Raw genomic sequence first — 15,698 nt, 5'->3', positions numbered from 1 at the left:
GACACAGTGCTATGTTATGTATGACCTCATGCTGGGTCATAGGTATGTATGTCATCAAGTGTATTAGGTAATACCAAGCTGTTTCCAAAGTGGTTGTACCTAGTTATATTTTTATCAGCAGTGTACAGGAGTTCCACATTTTCTTTAAGGTTGGTATTATCCATTTTTCATCTGTTAATCTAGTAATTAATTAATTGTCATGTCCACTGTGCCATGTAGTTCGAGACTGTTTATCATGGTACGTTGATCTCCATGTGCTGTGGAAACCATGTTGTGTGGTCTTACTCTTTCCACAAATCATAGGCTAAAATTTGGTGTCCTCAATTTCCATGTTTGCACTGACCAAGTAGTGGCAGCCTGGAACATCATGGCTATCACACTACGTACCACATGGGGTAAAATGCCCAGTCTGGAAAAGCAGACACTCATTTTTATCACGTCAGACTAGACACAGTAAAAAGAAGAAAGACAAGTGGCTGTAAAAAGAAAAAGCAGAAGTGTAACCCTTGCCCTTGGTCTTTTTCTCTGGGGAAATAATAAGTACGCAGCCCAGGTGCTGAACAGAGTTGTTGGTTGAGAGAAAAGTCAAGTAGCTGACGGGGTGCACTTTACAGTAATTTAGAAGGAACAAGCCGATTATTGCCCCATTCGTGGAGCTTGATTTTCCTGACCCTGATGACATTCTCCGTGCCCTCACTCTTCCTGGTCTACTAGTTCCCTTCTGTTAAGACCTGTGAGGAGCTGAGAGGTGAAGGTCTGGAACTCTTTCAAGATAAATTGCAAGAAAATTGAGCTTCCTGTTTGGGGAAAATAAACAATTGGAAGAGCCAAGCACTTACATTTTTCTCATGAAAGATGATCTTTCTTGCTGGCCTGGCCAATTCAGGGGTTTGGCCGAGCAGAAGGGCCCCACCCTTCAATAGCCCTGTGGATTCTGCTCCTGACCATCTGGTTAAACTAGAAATTCAGAGATGGTACATGAATGTGAATAATCAAGATTTACCTGGAGAGGGGCTTCCCTGGTGGCGCAGTGGTTGAGAGTCCGCCTGCCGATGCAGAGGACGCGGGTTTGTGCCCTGGTCCGGGAAGATCCCACATGCCGCGGAGCGGCTGGGCCCGCGAGCCACGGCCGCTGAGCCTGTGCTCCGCAACGAAAGAGGCCGCAACAGTGAGAGGCCCACGTACCGCAAAAAAAAAAAAAAAAAAAAGATTTACCTGGAGAAATACAGAACCTCTGTTTGTACAAAGGAGAGGTACAGGAGGAAAGGCATCCATCTACTACATCCATCTCTGCCTCTCACCTTCCTCCCGCTCCTCTTCCCCTCCTCACTGGCCCATCACTAGGTCTGGTGAGGGGATGAAGGTGAGCAGTGGATGAGGCCAGGAGGGGACAAAGGCAGTGAGGAGAGTGGCACTCTGCTTTTAAGGGGACTTCTGGATGGCCTGATGTCAGAACTGCATTGTTGGGAGGTTGTTAAATTTGTTCCTAGCTGACCTTTGAGTACATCTTGATTTTGTTTGAAAGCATCTGGCTATCAGCACAACTCCTGACACCATCAACCTCATAAAGGGGCCATGCTGTACAATGGAGATCCTCTCCCCTTTTCCAGATCTCCTATCTGTCTCTATCCCTAATGACCTTGCCTAGAGAATTGTCTTCCCATTTTACACAGATCTTCAGGAAAACTGAATTCTAACTCTCAAAGTAAACTGTTACCACTGTGTCACTGTCATCTTGATATTTATTTAAAACCATTTGGGGGAGAGGAGTGAGGAGAAACTACACAAAAATGCCATTTTCGTATAACGATCCTTTAAGTGGAAAAGTTTATCCATGACTTTATGCAAATGAGCAGAAAGTCCCAAAGAGACTTTCAGATGGAATCGATTATTCTGCTTTTCCTTGAGCTCAGGAAGGGGACAGCATGACACCTGCTGAAAACAAGGACTATATGTGTTCAGGACAACAGGAAGTAGTGACCAGCCAGAAGCTTGCCCTGACCTGATTATAAATCTGGTTACAGAAGAAAGCAGCTGGAAAGCAATTTGCATGTCCAATAGGTTTCACTATTAAAGTTTACACAACGTGGAGTGATCGGCCAAGCCGGCTGGCTACCCAGGTCACATGACTATGTAGAAACAAGAAACTTGACTACATGCTCAAGCAAGTTTTACTTCTTCCTCGTGCAGGGGTGTCTGCCAGCAGCCTGTAGTCTCAGAAATCAGACTCAAGTGACTAGGACTCTTGAGATCAAAGGCTTACCATGCTACTCCCCAGGACAGCCAGGGACTGCTGACGTGACCACTGGACAGTGATCTGTGGTTCGTATAGTTACCAAAAATAATGGATAAGCTTAATAAAATAACTGTCCCCGCCAGTCAGAAGTTGAGGTAAGATTTTCACCATCCAATACTTTTCCTTCTTCTTCTCTTTTTTTTTTTTTTCAGTGATCTTACTGCATCTCAGAAATACTGAAATCCTGGAATACTTTGCTAGCTGTAAGGCAGTGGGGTGTCAATTGCTATAGGGAAAGGGACTTGCATTTTTAAAGAAATGTGTAGGAACAAGTGAGCTTACTCTAGCTGGCTTTGCCAGTGATGGATTGAAGTGTAAAGCTTTGAAGAGAAAAGAAAAAAGAAAAGCCAAGGGCTTAGACTCTACCAATGGTCAGCTTGGAGAGTCTGAACACAGCAAGCTTTTCTAAAAAGAGTTTGGTCTAATCTGAGTACTCAAATATTTCATTGTGGATTACTATTTAATGTTAAAGATTGTTGTAATAATTTGTATCCGTTGTAGTTTTACTATCTCATTTATTTTGTGGCTGTATGTCACAAGTGTTTTGGGGAGATTAGATCTGTTTTTCCAGTGTCTCCATGTCAGTGTAACAATTATCTATAAAAAGCCACTTAGAAAGAATAAATAAACCAGAAGTGTCCCAAGGGGAAAGAATCAAGAAACTCTTCTGACTTACAGAAGAAAAGACTTCCCAAATTTTTATTTTGAAGATTTTCTTTTTGTCTCATTGTGACAACATCATGGCTTTTTGAGACTGGAACTTTTAAGTGTTCAATGAGTGTTTTATATTTCAGCTACCACTTGAACTTCAGTTTTTCACAGGGTGATGTGACACGTGTAGCAAGGAAGTTATCAGAAATGATAAGGAGCTAGAGAATCAGAGCTTTTGAGACAGAATTTAAGAGAAACTAGTCTGAGAATGGCAGAGGGACAGCCCTTCCCAGTTAGAATATGGGTCATAGACCTGGTAGGTACTTGGTAAATGATAGTTTGAAACGAACTGCTGGTCTGGAATCAAGAGGCAGCATGGCCGCGGTCAGCCCTTTCAAGGGTGTGTTGGTAAGGAGACAAAAAGCTTCCTCAGTCTTGCCCTTGGTCTCACGTTGCTACACCGTCATGGGAGGTGGGTAGGTAAAACAGTGCAAGTAGTAAGTGACTCAGTGAGTATAAGAAGTGAATTGGAGTAGCTGGAGAGGTTTGAACAGAGAAGACGCTTCAAGTGCTGAGCTTTGTCAAAGTAAATGAACAAACAAAATCAAATGAAAACGAACATGTAGATGTTGAGAACGGAGTCGTGGTTACCAGAGGTGAAGAGGCAGGGGGCGGAGGGTGAAATGGGTAAAGGAGGTCAAGTGTATGGTGATGGATGAAAACTAGATTTTTGGTGGTGAGCACACTATGGTACATACAGAGGTAGAAATATAACGTTGTAAAAGTGAAATGTACATAATGTTATAAACCAATGTTACCTCAATAAAAATAAGTAAATAAAGAGCTAGGCTTTGAGAGGCAGGTAAGATAAAAGAAGTTGGAGAATTGGAGGGAAAGCCTGATGTGCTGGGAGGGAGGAAAGACGGAAGCTGACGCTGGGAGCTGGACTTGACTAGGTCCATTTGTAGGATGATGAGGAGAGTCTTCTGCCCAACAGAGGCTGTAGAATAGGCCTGTGGGACCAGAAAGTCCTCAAAAGGTTAGATGCGTAGGGTGGGGCCAGATCACAAAGGGCAGAGAGCGCTCTAACCACGGAGGGCTGGAGAACGGTTTATACAGTTACAGATGTCATGCCAGCGGGCTTAAGGGAGGTTGGCAGGATGGACTGGAGGGGGCGGAACCTGGAGGCAGGGATGCTCAGTAAGAGGGGCGGTTAAGTAACCCAAGCTTCTAGTGCTGCAGGCCTGGACTTGGGGCAGAGCAGTGAAAAGGGAGAGCGAAGGAAAGACCTGCCAAAGAAACTAACAAGGCATGGATATTAAGATTTCTCCCCAATGAGCAAGAAGGTTTAGAAGGTCCTTTTCAGAGATATTCCATAACCTAGGCCTATACTAAGTCTTAGAACCTCTTTCAGGATATCCAGATGGGGATTTAAATAACGAGAGGCAACAGAACCTAAATCACTTTATGATCCTTCCCTCGGGGACAAAGTTCAGCTTTGTCACAGAGCAGTCGATAGACAACATACAACACTAGATTAGAGGGTAGAAAACCAAAACCATATTGTGGATAATCATATACTACATTCATCTGCTCAGGCAAAAGTAACTTTTTTTTTCTACTTGGTTACTGAGTTGTTTTTACAGAATTGGCCTGTTTTAATAAAATGTGCACTGTCGATGTGAAACTTTTCAAAGAAATGAAATTGTAAACACAGTGAACTTGAAGCACCATTTTAAATCTTTTCTGTAATTAGATGGGATGGCGAGGAATAGGTCAATGAATACTTGATCCCTGTGGTTTGTATCCTCTGTCCTGACAGGTTATCACCAATTCAGAATGTTGCCAACTGTGTAATTATCTGGCATCAGATGACAGTATAAGTGAAGAGCTGTGTTCATACTCTTAGGTTTATCAAAGTTTATATGATAATTTGCTTAAATTCTTAGCCAGAAAAAACAGAGAGCTAGTGAGTGTCCATCAAGGGGGAGTAAAAGGGATGACCCTGATCTAGGGGGTGTATTCCCAGGGCTGGAAAGAGACTAGAGGCAGAAGGAGTGACCAGGAGGGAGGGAAAGTAGAGTCAGCTAAGAAAAAGAGAGCAGGCATGATTGGAAAAAAAAAAAAAAGATTCTCAAAATGAAGGAGAAAGAGAAGGTTCCAGATGGACCTTCCCAGATGGACAGCTGGGGATGAGTAGTCAGCCTGAGAGTTTCTACTGCAGAGGAATTGAGAAAGGCGAAGTGGTTAAGTTGTATGTGACCACAGAAATGTGTGAGCACAGATTCTTGCTTTTTTTCTCCCTTTGGGGCACTACATGAAGTTGGTTTCTCTGTTAATGGGAATTCAAAAACTCTCAGGACCTTTTAGTTGATTCTTAGCCATGATTTTCCCTGGATTTTATAAGGTAATGATATCATCAGAAACTCAGCTCAGACCTGGGGTCTCAATCCTTCCACAGTAAGTATTCCTATTCATAAAAATATTACACTCCTAGGTAAACGTTTCAACATTTACAGTCCTGAATCACAATGACTATATTCCTTTCAAGTTAGTGAAACTAGTTTGTAAAGGAAATTTTACGTTTTTATATTTTTAATAACTTCCCAGATGACTCATCGTTTGTGCGTGTGTATTTTTCTTTGTAGCTCCCACAAACACATACTCACTTATTTTTACAAATGGAAAAAGTCTTTGACACAGGTGTGGTCAAGCCAAGTCTCCCTAATCCTTATATTATTGGTTGAAGAGTATGGTATTTTTCAGTCAAACTAACATATGTGTGAGTTTAGGAAAGTTTACTTAAATTCCCTGGTCCCGGCTACTTCAGCTGAAAAGATAGAGATAATAACAGCACTGATCCCACAGGGCTGTTGTAAGGATTAGAGCGATCCTGGTACATAGTAATTATTGGATTGAAAAATGGTGGTTATTTAATATCTTATTGTTATTCTTATTAATTCTATAGGTGTGCAATTGATTTTCCGAACAGAAACATAGTACTTTACCTTGATCCTTGATAAATTTCATGTCAGTTTCAGTTCTTCTTTTTAGCTATTTTGTCTATTTTACCTGTTGCTTCTGACATCTGTGGCATTTAGCTTTGCATGGGCTGTGACGTGACAAACGTCCCTTCTCTGCCCTAATCTAAGTGGCTAATAAACTGTTGAGCATGACAGAGCCCTGCCATGGGTGTCTGGGTCTCATGGCTAGGGCTCTTATTTGGAGATCCGATTTGACAGATCCTGGGACATGATTTTTCTTCTCAGGTCTTGGAATCCTCAATTGGCATTTCCAGTTACTTGACTTTTCAAGTTCAATTCTTCAGAAACAGAGTTATCTTCTTTTCACCTTTCTGCCACTAGATCCCTCTCTGGTCCTCCCTGTTTCTGTCAATGGTGTCATCATCAACTCTAAGTCTGATGCATCCTTTCCTCTGTACCTCCACTCACCTAACACAACCTCAAGTCTTTCTTTCATGATGCTTCCATATATGCCCTTTTCTTTCCTTTTCTACCACACCATCCTGGTTAGGTCCTCATCACCCTGTGTCTCCCAGCTACAAAATGAGGAGTTTGGATCTGACAATTCTCAAAGTCCCTCTCAGCTCTGATGCTGTGTGATCCTTTAGCCATGAAGACCATGCTTGAAATGTTACGTCCTCTAAGGCTACCATTTCATCCCATGACCCTCAGGAAATATTTCCTGATGGAATTATCAACTTGTTTAAGATAGTTTTCAAAATATTTTCAAACTCTTTTCTTACAAAGTTTTTGAAAACTGCCCAACTCAGAACACTGGGAACAGAGGATTAATCTAGACAGCATCCAGATGCATCATCTAGAAGGTAGCTATGATGTATTTAGAAGGACAAAGCAATTGGTACCCAAAAGGTCAGGATTCCGATTGCCAATTACGAGCTATGGGTCCTGATGAAATCACTCAACTTCTCTAGGCCTCAGTTTCCTCAACTGTCAAATAAAACTAGAGATGCCTTCCTCACAGGCTTGTTGTGAAGACATGGGCTAAAGTGTCCAGAATATTTGTCACATGGTCAGTATAACAAGTAAATAAAAAGTAAATACAACAATCAGTACTTTAACCCACCCTTCATGAGTGACCATTTGTTCTCTCTCTTCCTACTCATGGTAGAAGATCCAACCCCCTTTAACTGGAGGGCAAGCAGAGCAGGAAGCTGCCCAGGGGCTCACGGTGGGTGGATAGAGCACATCCTGAATACAAGTGTATCTCGGGCATCTCTCTTCTCATTCTTTTATAAGTTTAGATCAGAGGCCAGTGCTGAGGTGGGAGGGCAAGAGGAGGCACAGCATCTAATGGTAGAGATAAGATAGACTTTCCAGGAAGTATGGTTTCCTATTCTCCTCACACTGCCTCCCTGCCTTATGTCAGCTGAGAACCTGCACAACTAGGCTATATTGTGTTGTACCAATGGATGCAATTCTCAGACAAGGTCTCTGTCTTCTCATGGGCAAGCTACATGGGAGCCACTTTAGACATTTGCTTGGTGTTTGTGGATTTCAGGATCATCACCTAGGAAAACTCAAGGCACTCTTTCTCATCCACTCTGGGCATGGGTCTGCCAGGAAAATGCTAAACCAGAGTCCACATATTCAAGGCACCCTCTCTTCTGGATCCAGTAATCACCTGAACAATATGTGCTGTGGCTGAACAATTCCTCCCTCTTCGTGCAACCTGTCCCCAAAGTGGCTATGATGCAATTAATTCGGTTTCCAAGAACTGAACCACAATTACATTCTAGCCCTGCCTCTTACATCACTGGATGGGAGGAGATTGGGCTGGTACCGGATGCTTTAGGCACACATTTACAATCTCTTGGTTTTCCCCCACAGATGATTAACCTCATCTGTTCTGTGGAGAATTTACTTATTTGGTGCCTTTTCAAAGAGGATCTTACTATTGCCCTCATGCAATGACATGAAGGAATCTAGGCTTGTTAAAGAAAACATGAATAAGAAAAAAAAGAAATTAAATAATAGCTTGTTATAGAGATATTGAAACACTGGATGGCTTTCTTTGGCTTTTTAATAAACCCCATAGAAGTTATCTCCTTCTGCCCTCCCCCAAAACATAGCTGCATCATTTAGATCAGTGGTTCTCCACCAGGGACAATTTTGCCCTCCAGGGGACATTTGACTATCCCACTTGGGGAGGGGGTGCTGCTCGCACCTCGTAGGTAGATGCCGGGGTGCTGCTAAACACCCTGAACTGTGCAGAGCAATCCTTACAGCAAAGTATTATCTGGCCCAAAATGTCAATAGTGCTGCATCTGGGAAACTCTGATCGAGACCAAGTGGAATGAATTCTGTGTAGAGCAGGAAGCACAGATTCACTTGCATGTGCTTATAGTGACAGTATGTATTCATAATACATATCTTTGCAATTGATGTGGCCTCTGCTTGCTGGACTGATTTTCCTCTGTCTGGGATGATTTGGGTCAGGGGTTGCCAAGGGGAAAGTTCAGAAGTGCTTGAGCCTATATTTCAATGAGTTGTTTTTGAAAAAAAGAATTTTTAGTGTCAAACAAAACTAGATTCCAGGAACTCCACGCACCACTGAAGCATAAGTTGTTCTCTCCTGGATAGAGAAGTGAGAGCAGGAAAAGATTTCCAGACATCATGTCGCCTTAGAATAGTATGTTTCTACCTCTCTAAGTAGACTGGACAACTTGAGTGGACACCACTAGAGTTAGGATAAAAAGTCAGTCAGACTCCGATTCTGTAGGTTAGTGGTCACAGGGGCTGCCGCTGCCTCCCCATCAGACACATTGTGTCTCTTACTTTGTGATTTGGATCCATCAGGTCCCCTTAAATCTCACTGACCTGGAACCATTCTGCTTCTTTAAGGTGACCCTGCACCTTTCTATTTGCTCCCTTAGGTGTTGATGTCTAAGCTCTCAGAAACAGCTTTAGTTTTCTCATTCCACGTACCTGCTCAGCTTCCTAAGCCTCCAGGGACCAAGCACACAATTAGAGGTTAAGAGGATGGCACACCTGTGGCTCCAGAAATGGGCCCCCCCCTGCAGATTGGGTGGAATTCCAGCCCCCATCCAAGTCCTGCCTCCAGATCAAGGGAGCCGTGAACCCTGAAGCGTGCTCCAGCTAACTGTCCGCTAGGTCCCACTGACCTCAAGGCTCCCCAGCACGCTGTAGTGAAGCAGCTTTTGTGCCGGGCTCTGATGTTGGAGCACAGGTCCCCTGGTCTGCGGTGGAAACCCTCCCTCAGAGAAGCACACCTCCTGCTGTGGGCTGAGCCTCTTGCTGGCTCATGTGCTCCCATTCCCAGTTCTGCGTCCCTCAGTGGGCAAGCTTGTCTTCCTTCCCACGCCTGTACCTCGCTCCACAGCTGAGGACTGTCTGCTCCCAACAACTCCTCCCTCCAGCTCCTCGTTGTTTGACCCACCTTCTCCTACCTGTCCTGTCTCACCTCCCTTCCGAAAGGTCATCCATCAGCAGCTATATCTGCAGGCTGATTTTCCACTCAGGTGTTTTCACAACCCTTTACAGCATCATGGTCTAGGCCCCCAAACAGGCCGTAGTCCCTCAGTCCAGCATGGCTTGTTTCAATGCTCATTTCCACAGCAAGGCATGGAAGCCAGCTTAAGGGATGTATTGCATGTCCTTGATGAGCGGTGCTTCCCTGTTGGCCACTTTCCCGAAAAAGGAGCTCGTTATCCCGGGGACGTCTCTGCCTCCCAGCAGGCTAGCTGGGGGCCGCAGATCTCCTCCAGGTTTCAACACTCCGCACAGTGTAGGGAATACACAGCAGAGGCCACCAAGTTTCCTGGGCCTGTGCTGTGCAGTCTCACAGGGCCCCATGCTTGATTTAATGTCTGCTGTTGCCGTCTTAAGATTCTCAATAATTTTGAACTAGTAGCCCTGCATTTTCATTTTACACTGAGCCCCAGAAATTAGGTAGCCAGTGCTGGCCACAAGTTCCGTGAGCCCCCTCGGCTGAGCCAGCTCTCCCTGCAGTGTGTCAGGACGCAAACACCAGTGGAGAAGCCTCCTCCTTTCCTCTCCCCAGCCCCCAAATCAGAAAGGTTTACAGGGCAAGTGAGAGGGAGCGGCCATCTCTCTAGTCCCTCAGGTAAGAGGCCCAGAGAGGTGAAGTCACTTATCCAAGCTCACACCAGAAAGGCCTAGTCTAGAACTACACCTCCATGTTTGCCTAGGAGGAGGGAGGAACAGCAGGCCACGCCTTCCTTTTTTTTTTCCTGTGTTAGTTACTGGCCAGTAAAACATTCTAGCTTAGTCTGTGTTCTGTATTTTTCCGAGACTTTTTTTTTTGTTTAACTAAAAAGCAGCTAATTTACTAGTCAGAAACCCCAGTGAGGCCCTACAGAATATTACTGTCAGTATTTCATGCTATTACATGTTTCCAGGTCCAAACTTGAATTTCACACGGACTCAGTCATGTTTGGTACCCTACTGAGACTATATATTTTTCCAAGAATGCTCCCACAATTGTTCATGGAATCTGAGAGTGAGTTATAATTAAAAAGAGCAGAGTTGGTCTTATGTGTAGACTAAGCATACAGGACCATGTTGTATAATTTAAGAAGGGCCCCAGAAAGGTGTTTTTTGCTGAACTTTGGAATCAGGCAGACCTAGGTTTGAATGCTTGCTCTGTACTCCCTTGTTCTTGGTCTTTGAGAAGGTTACTTAATCCTTTTTAGCCTCAGCTTTTCACCTGGAAAATGGGAATAATAATATATAATATAATAAGGGTGTTGTAACAGTAAACATATTAAATAGAGAGTAAAAGTTCAGTCAATGTCCCCTCTGCACAAGTCCCTCCTGGCCTGGGCTCTCCTGTTGCCCTAGTTGTGTCATTAGAGAGACATCCTCCTGCGATAAGGCGTGTCTCAGAGTCCTGGTTCAAACTTAAACATCACTATGTGTAATAGGTTAAGGCATTAAGCCTTAGCCGTCACTAACACCCAGGTGGGAGTCTAACAGCTCAGACCGTGGGGACAGAGAGCTGTGCTCTTCTGTCTCCAGCACAGAGGTGGCTCAGTCTACGGTTGTTAGTTGAAAGAAGGGGACATTGTTCAGGAAAGTGGTGATAAGAAGGAGGGGAAGGTCAGAGGAGGGAGACCACACCTAAGTAAAGGGAGTTCCCAGCAGGGAGGCTGTGACTGAGGTTGCTTGGACCAGAGGATTAGAGAGTTGAGCTCAAAGGTAGAAAGAAATGCCCTCCCCCATTGACTATGTTGTTGCTGTTTACTTTACAACTTCACTTGGTTCAAAGTGCAAAAACTGCAGGGTGAAGAGTACCTTTTAAGCATGTTTGACATATTAATGACCATACCTAATCCTGGACAGGAAGGAAACAGTCATTTTAGTGCAAATAACTACAGTAGAATCAAATACAAACATGAGAAATATACTTTCAAAAAGGAGAATGGCAAATGTAATACCACATCACTGGAAAACTGGGCCCTCTACACATATGTAACTATTTTGCCTTTTGAATTGTCTTTACAGCCTGTTCAGGGTCAAAATCTGCTTTTTACAACTGAAAACCTTTTGATTTCATGTCATCACCACATTTACAGATTATTTCAGTTGCCCAACCAATCCCAGATGACTGGTCAAATTCACCTGATGAATGCTGAAAACAACTCTTCACATGACTAAAACAAAAGTCATTCATGTGCCTCAAAAGTAAATTGGAAAAAAAAAATCCGCTTTAAAATTGTTAATGACTACTTGGGGTGAGGAACTGTGCTGCAGCTAGTTAGTGGTGGTGATTGCACAGCACTGTGAAGTTACTAAATGCCACTGAATTGAACACTTTGAAATGGTGGAATGATGAATTTTTGATAATGAAATTATTTTCCATATTTACCATAAAATATTATGAGGATCCATGATCATATTTTTGTTCGACCAATTAAATACTGTATCAAAGCTGTTTTTTTTTTTTAAAAAAAACGTATTAACTGGGGAATTCCCTGGCAGTCCAGTGTTTAGGACTCAGGGCTTTCTCTATCGTGCGCCCGGGTTAGATCCCTGGTTGGAGAACTAAGATCTCGCGAGCCGCGCGGTGCGCCCCCAAAAATAAAAAATGTATTATCGATAAATGTTTCTGGATGGTAAACATTTAAGAATGTCAATGCTTCCTTCCACTTCAATCCCTACACGTGATATTCCCCAATATCTTTTTTTCACTAAGATCCCAAAGAAATGAGCTTCAGTCAAATTTTTTCAATGTATCGGCAATACCATTCTGCAAAATCTCTCTTTACTCCCTGAAAATATCTTTGCTTTTAGCTATAGAAATGAATGCCCAGACAAGTGGGTGTACCATGTAGACACAGCCAAGGCTCATGTTTTTTCTACATTAAGGCTAATTTTTTAAAGAACACGCTCAAATTCTTAAAACATATTCCTTTTCTAGAATTACATAGGATTATATTTTCAGAATTTTATGAAAATGATTAGAGTTACTTATTTATCGTTGAGTCTTACAAATTTGAGAATCATCAGTTTCACACAATAATTTTCATGCTGTTAAAAGAAAAACTGTAAACATCACAAAATTCCTGCTACCAGCAACTAGTTAGAACAAGAAGCAAATCAGAGCCCAGGGACTTCCCTGGTGGCGCAGTGGATAAGAATCCACCTGCCAATACAGGGGACATGGGTTCGAGCCCTGGTCCGGGAAGATCCCACATGTCGTGGAGCAACTAAGCCCGTGCACCACAACTACTGAGCCTGCGCTCTAGAGCCCATAAGCGACAACAACTACTGAGCCTGCGCACCACAACTACTGAAGCCCGCACACCTAGAGCCTGTGCTCCGCAACAAAAGAAGCCACCGCAATGAGAAACCCACACACCGCAGCGAAGAGTAGGCCCCGCTCTCAGCAACTAGAGAAAGCCCGTGCGCAGCAACAAAGACCCAAAGCAGCCAAAAATAAATAAATTTATATTTTAAAAAATAGGCTTAAAAAAAAAAAATCAGAGCCCAGTACAGGATTAAGTAACAGGACCTCTGGGGGTTCTTCCAAACCCATGAGTCTCCCTTAACGTTTTTGCTTTTCACAACCTGCTTTCACATGTTTTAGGAAGAAGCTTCCCTCTATCCCAGCCCCTCCCTGCTGTGTGGGTGAGTGAGAGCAAGCACCAGCAAGAGGAAGGAAAGTGCTGCATCCCTACAGACCCCTAAAATCTGGGAGGGGGGGAGCCTGACAATTTCTGCTGTCACATCAAGGGGCAAATCTTCTAAGAACTTTTTACAGCTAGTATAACCTAGTTTCCTGTCATCTCATCAGTGTCAGAGCGGTGTGGCCCAAGCCTCACTGCCTCTGATAGGGTAGAGTGTGCCAGGAGTTTTTTGGAAAGGAATCAGGGTATTAGTAGGATCATCCTTGGTCCTGGTTATGCCAAGTCAGCCCAATTTCGGTCTGCTTATAACCGAGATCAGCAGTCTAGATATGCCAGAGACTACCACAAAATATTTGCAGATCTCAGTGGGAAAAAAAGAAGGAAACGGTGGAGCGTCTGCAGAAACTTGAAAATTACTTTCTCTGGTTAATAGGTGGTTAGTAAGACAACCCAGGCTGCGAGATGCTCACGTGCAAGGTGCACACATGCCCCTACTCCAGGACTCTTAGGTGGCCTTTCTGACTAGGGTGATAAGAAGGGCGCACAGGGATAGCTACCCAGGTCTCCTTGCAGCTGAGCTCAGCCACTCTGCTTGTAAGCCTGCTCCGGACCCAGAGAGCCCCTGCCACATTCCTTCCTGCCGCCTGTGTGCCCTGCCCTCTCTTTCCGCCTTTTCCTGCCATCTGTCCCTTCCTCTTTTTTCTCTGCCCCTCCCTAAAGACTGAAACAGGCCCCTAAGTGACCATGCAACCATCTAGCAACAAGTCTGACCTTGGGGACTAGTGGCAGGGCAGTGGGGGCACATGTGTTCCCAGTAAAACCCACTTGGCTGGTAGAGGGATTGGATGCCTTCTCCAGGGACGGAGAGGAAGGTGCCCAAAGAGGCCCGTGGTGAAGCTGGTCATCCACCCTGGTGAGGGGCCCAGGCTGAGACAAGTCAGCACATGTCATCCAGGGGTGATGAGAGCACGGGTTCTGGAGTCAGACGGCCCGATTTGGAATCCCAGCTCTGTTGTTTATTACATGTAGGACCTGGGGCAAATTACTTCTCTGGGCAAATATTTTCTCACTATAAAAATTAGGATAATCACAACAATGTGAATATACAATGCGTATGTGAATACACTACCGACTGTACACTTAAAATTGGTTACGATCGTAAATTTAATGTTGTGTGGTCAGTTTTTATCACACTTTTTAAAATGGGGATAATAATAAGACCTACCTCACACGGTTGTGAGGGTTAAATGAGATAAGCACGCGAAGTACCTGGCACATAACACATGCTCAGTGAGTGCTGGCGTTCACTGTTGTCGCCATTGATTATCCAACTGACCACTAGCCTGGCTCACTGGGCTTGGACTGTAACCATGGCTCTGGGCTGTGGTATGAGAAGTTGGAAGGCACATCCCTGCCATGGAAAAGCTGCTCCTCTAGAAGGAGACTGAGACCATGTGTGGAAAGGGAAGGAGCAGGGTGTGAGGGAAAGAGCTGGGGGAATCCTCAATAATTGATCTTGGTGCAATGGGAAAATGTCTCTGGAATTTAGTGTCCTCCCTTCCAGTAGGAGGCTGACCCAGGATATTCCTAAAGTCTCTCTCACCACCAAACTTCTGTGACTACCTTGATAACAGGCAAAACTAGGAGTTGGGATTTCAGAGCTGCGTGGTCTGAGACCAGCCCGGTGACCTCCTGGGCCTTGTACCTGCATCTGTGAATGGGGCTGGGGGAGCTACCTCCCTCTTGGGAGGCTTCTCAGGTTATCACAGGATGGAAAGGACTTGCCAAAACTTCTGTCCCAGCTTCACCGTGGACTCGCTCTCCAGAAGGAAGCAGCTTTGGTTGCTGAATTTGCAAATCTAAATATAACACCAATAATACCACAGAAAGGCTGGCCTGGAGGAAATGGGGCATGAGGAAGCCAGGCCAGGGCTAGAAGAGGCTGTGGAAAGGACGGAGGAGGGAAGCTGGTGATAGGACAAGGTCTGCTGCATGCAAAAAACAGAATACTCACTAAAAAGTGGCATTCTGTTTCAAAATGACGGTCGGTAGCCAGACTTCAGTTTTGAGATGGAAGTTATCCAAAAGGAAGATATTTTGTGTGAATCAGAGAATTCCTACCCCCCACCCATCTGCCTCTCTCTGTCCTCTGGTCTGATATAAGTCATAGGCTTCTGTCATGTGATATGGTGGCAGAAGGGACCTTCCTCCTGCATTACCAGACACAGGGTTTGTGTTCAGGGTAGCTCTGGATCCACACATGCCCTACTCAGTCTGCACTCACTGAATATTTGTGGAGTAAATAAGTCAAATACATGTCTTACATAAAACAAATAATAATATTAAACTTTAAGGGGGAGGCCCCCCAAGTCAGTAAATCAAGAAATAATATTTTCATGTAATATTTTAAAAATCAAAATTAATGCAAAAAATTCCATGATGAACAAAATATTGACATTTTAAATGAAGACAGGACCAGGGCTACTGACACGGTGCTGTGTTCCAGCACAGTCCTCTGTGAGAACTGTTGGCCTTGCGGCCATCAATTCTCTCTTCTGCCTAGCTGAGGCCCTGAAGGCCACTCCTAGTGTTACCCCA

The 15,698-nt window shown here is 44.2% G+C and overlaps 1 protein-coding gene across 4 annotated transcripts in view; it reads left to right on the top strand.

The window, feature by feature from the left end:
- The first annotated feature begins 2,140 nt into the window (after window positions 1-2,140).
- BLNK (B cell linker) overlaps window positions 2,141-15,698 on the top strand; it is a 73,764-nt gene continuing 60,206 nt past the window's right edge. The window contains exon 1 of one of the 4 annotated variants that reach the window (XM_027112156.1): window positions 2,141-2,391. In XM_027112156.1, coding sequence (XP_026967957.1) covers window positions 2,345-2,391 — 47 coding nt within the window. In that variant the 5' untranslated portion in view covers window positions 2,141-2,344. The remainder of the gene's footprint in view (window positions 2,392-15,698) is intronic. The other 3 variants (XM_027112158.1, XM_027112157.1, XM_027112155.1) reach the window with 3 other exon arrangements.

This window comes from Aethalodelphis obliquidens, unplaced genomic scaffold (assembly GCF_003676395.1).
Source record: "Aethalodelphis obliquidens isolate GAN/ISIS:26980383/991018 unplaced genomic scaffold, ASM367639v1 scaffold11, whole genome shotgun sequence".
NCBI lineage: Eukaryota > Metazoa > Chordata > Mammalia > Artiodactyla > Delphinidae > Aethalodelphis > Aethalodelphis obliquidens.
This window is presented reverse-complemented; position numbering and strand designations above follow the sequence as displayed.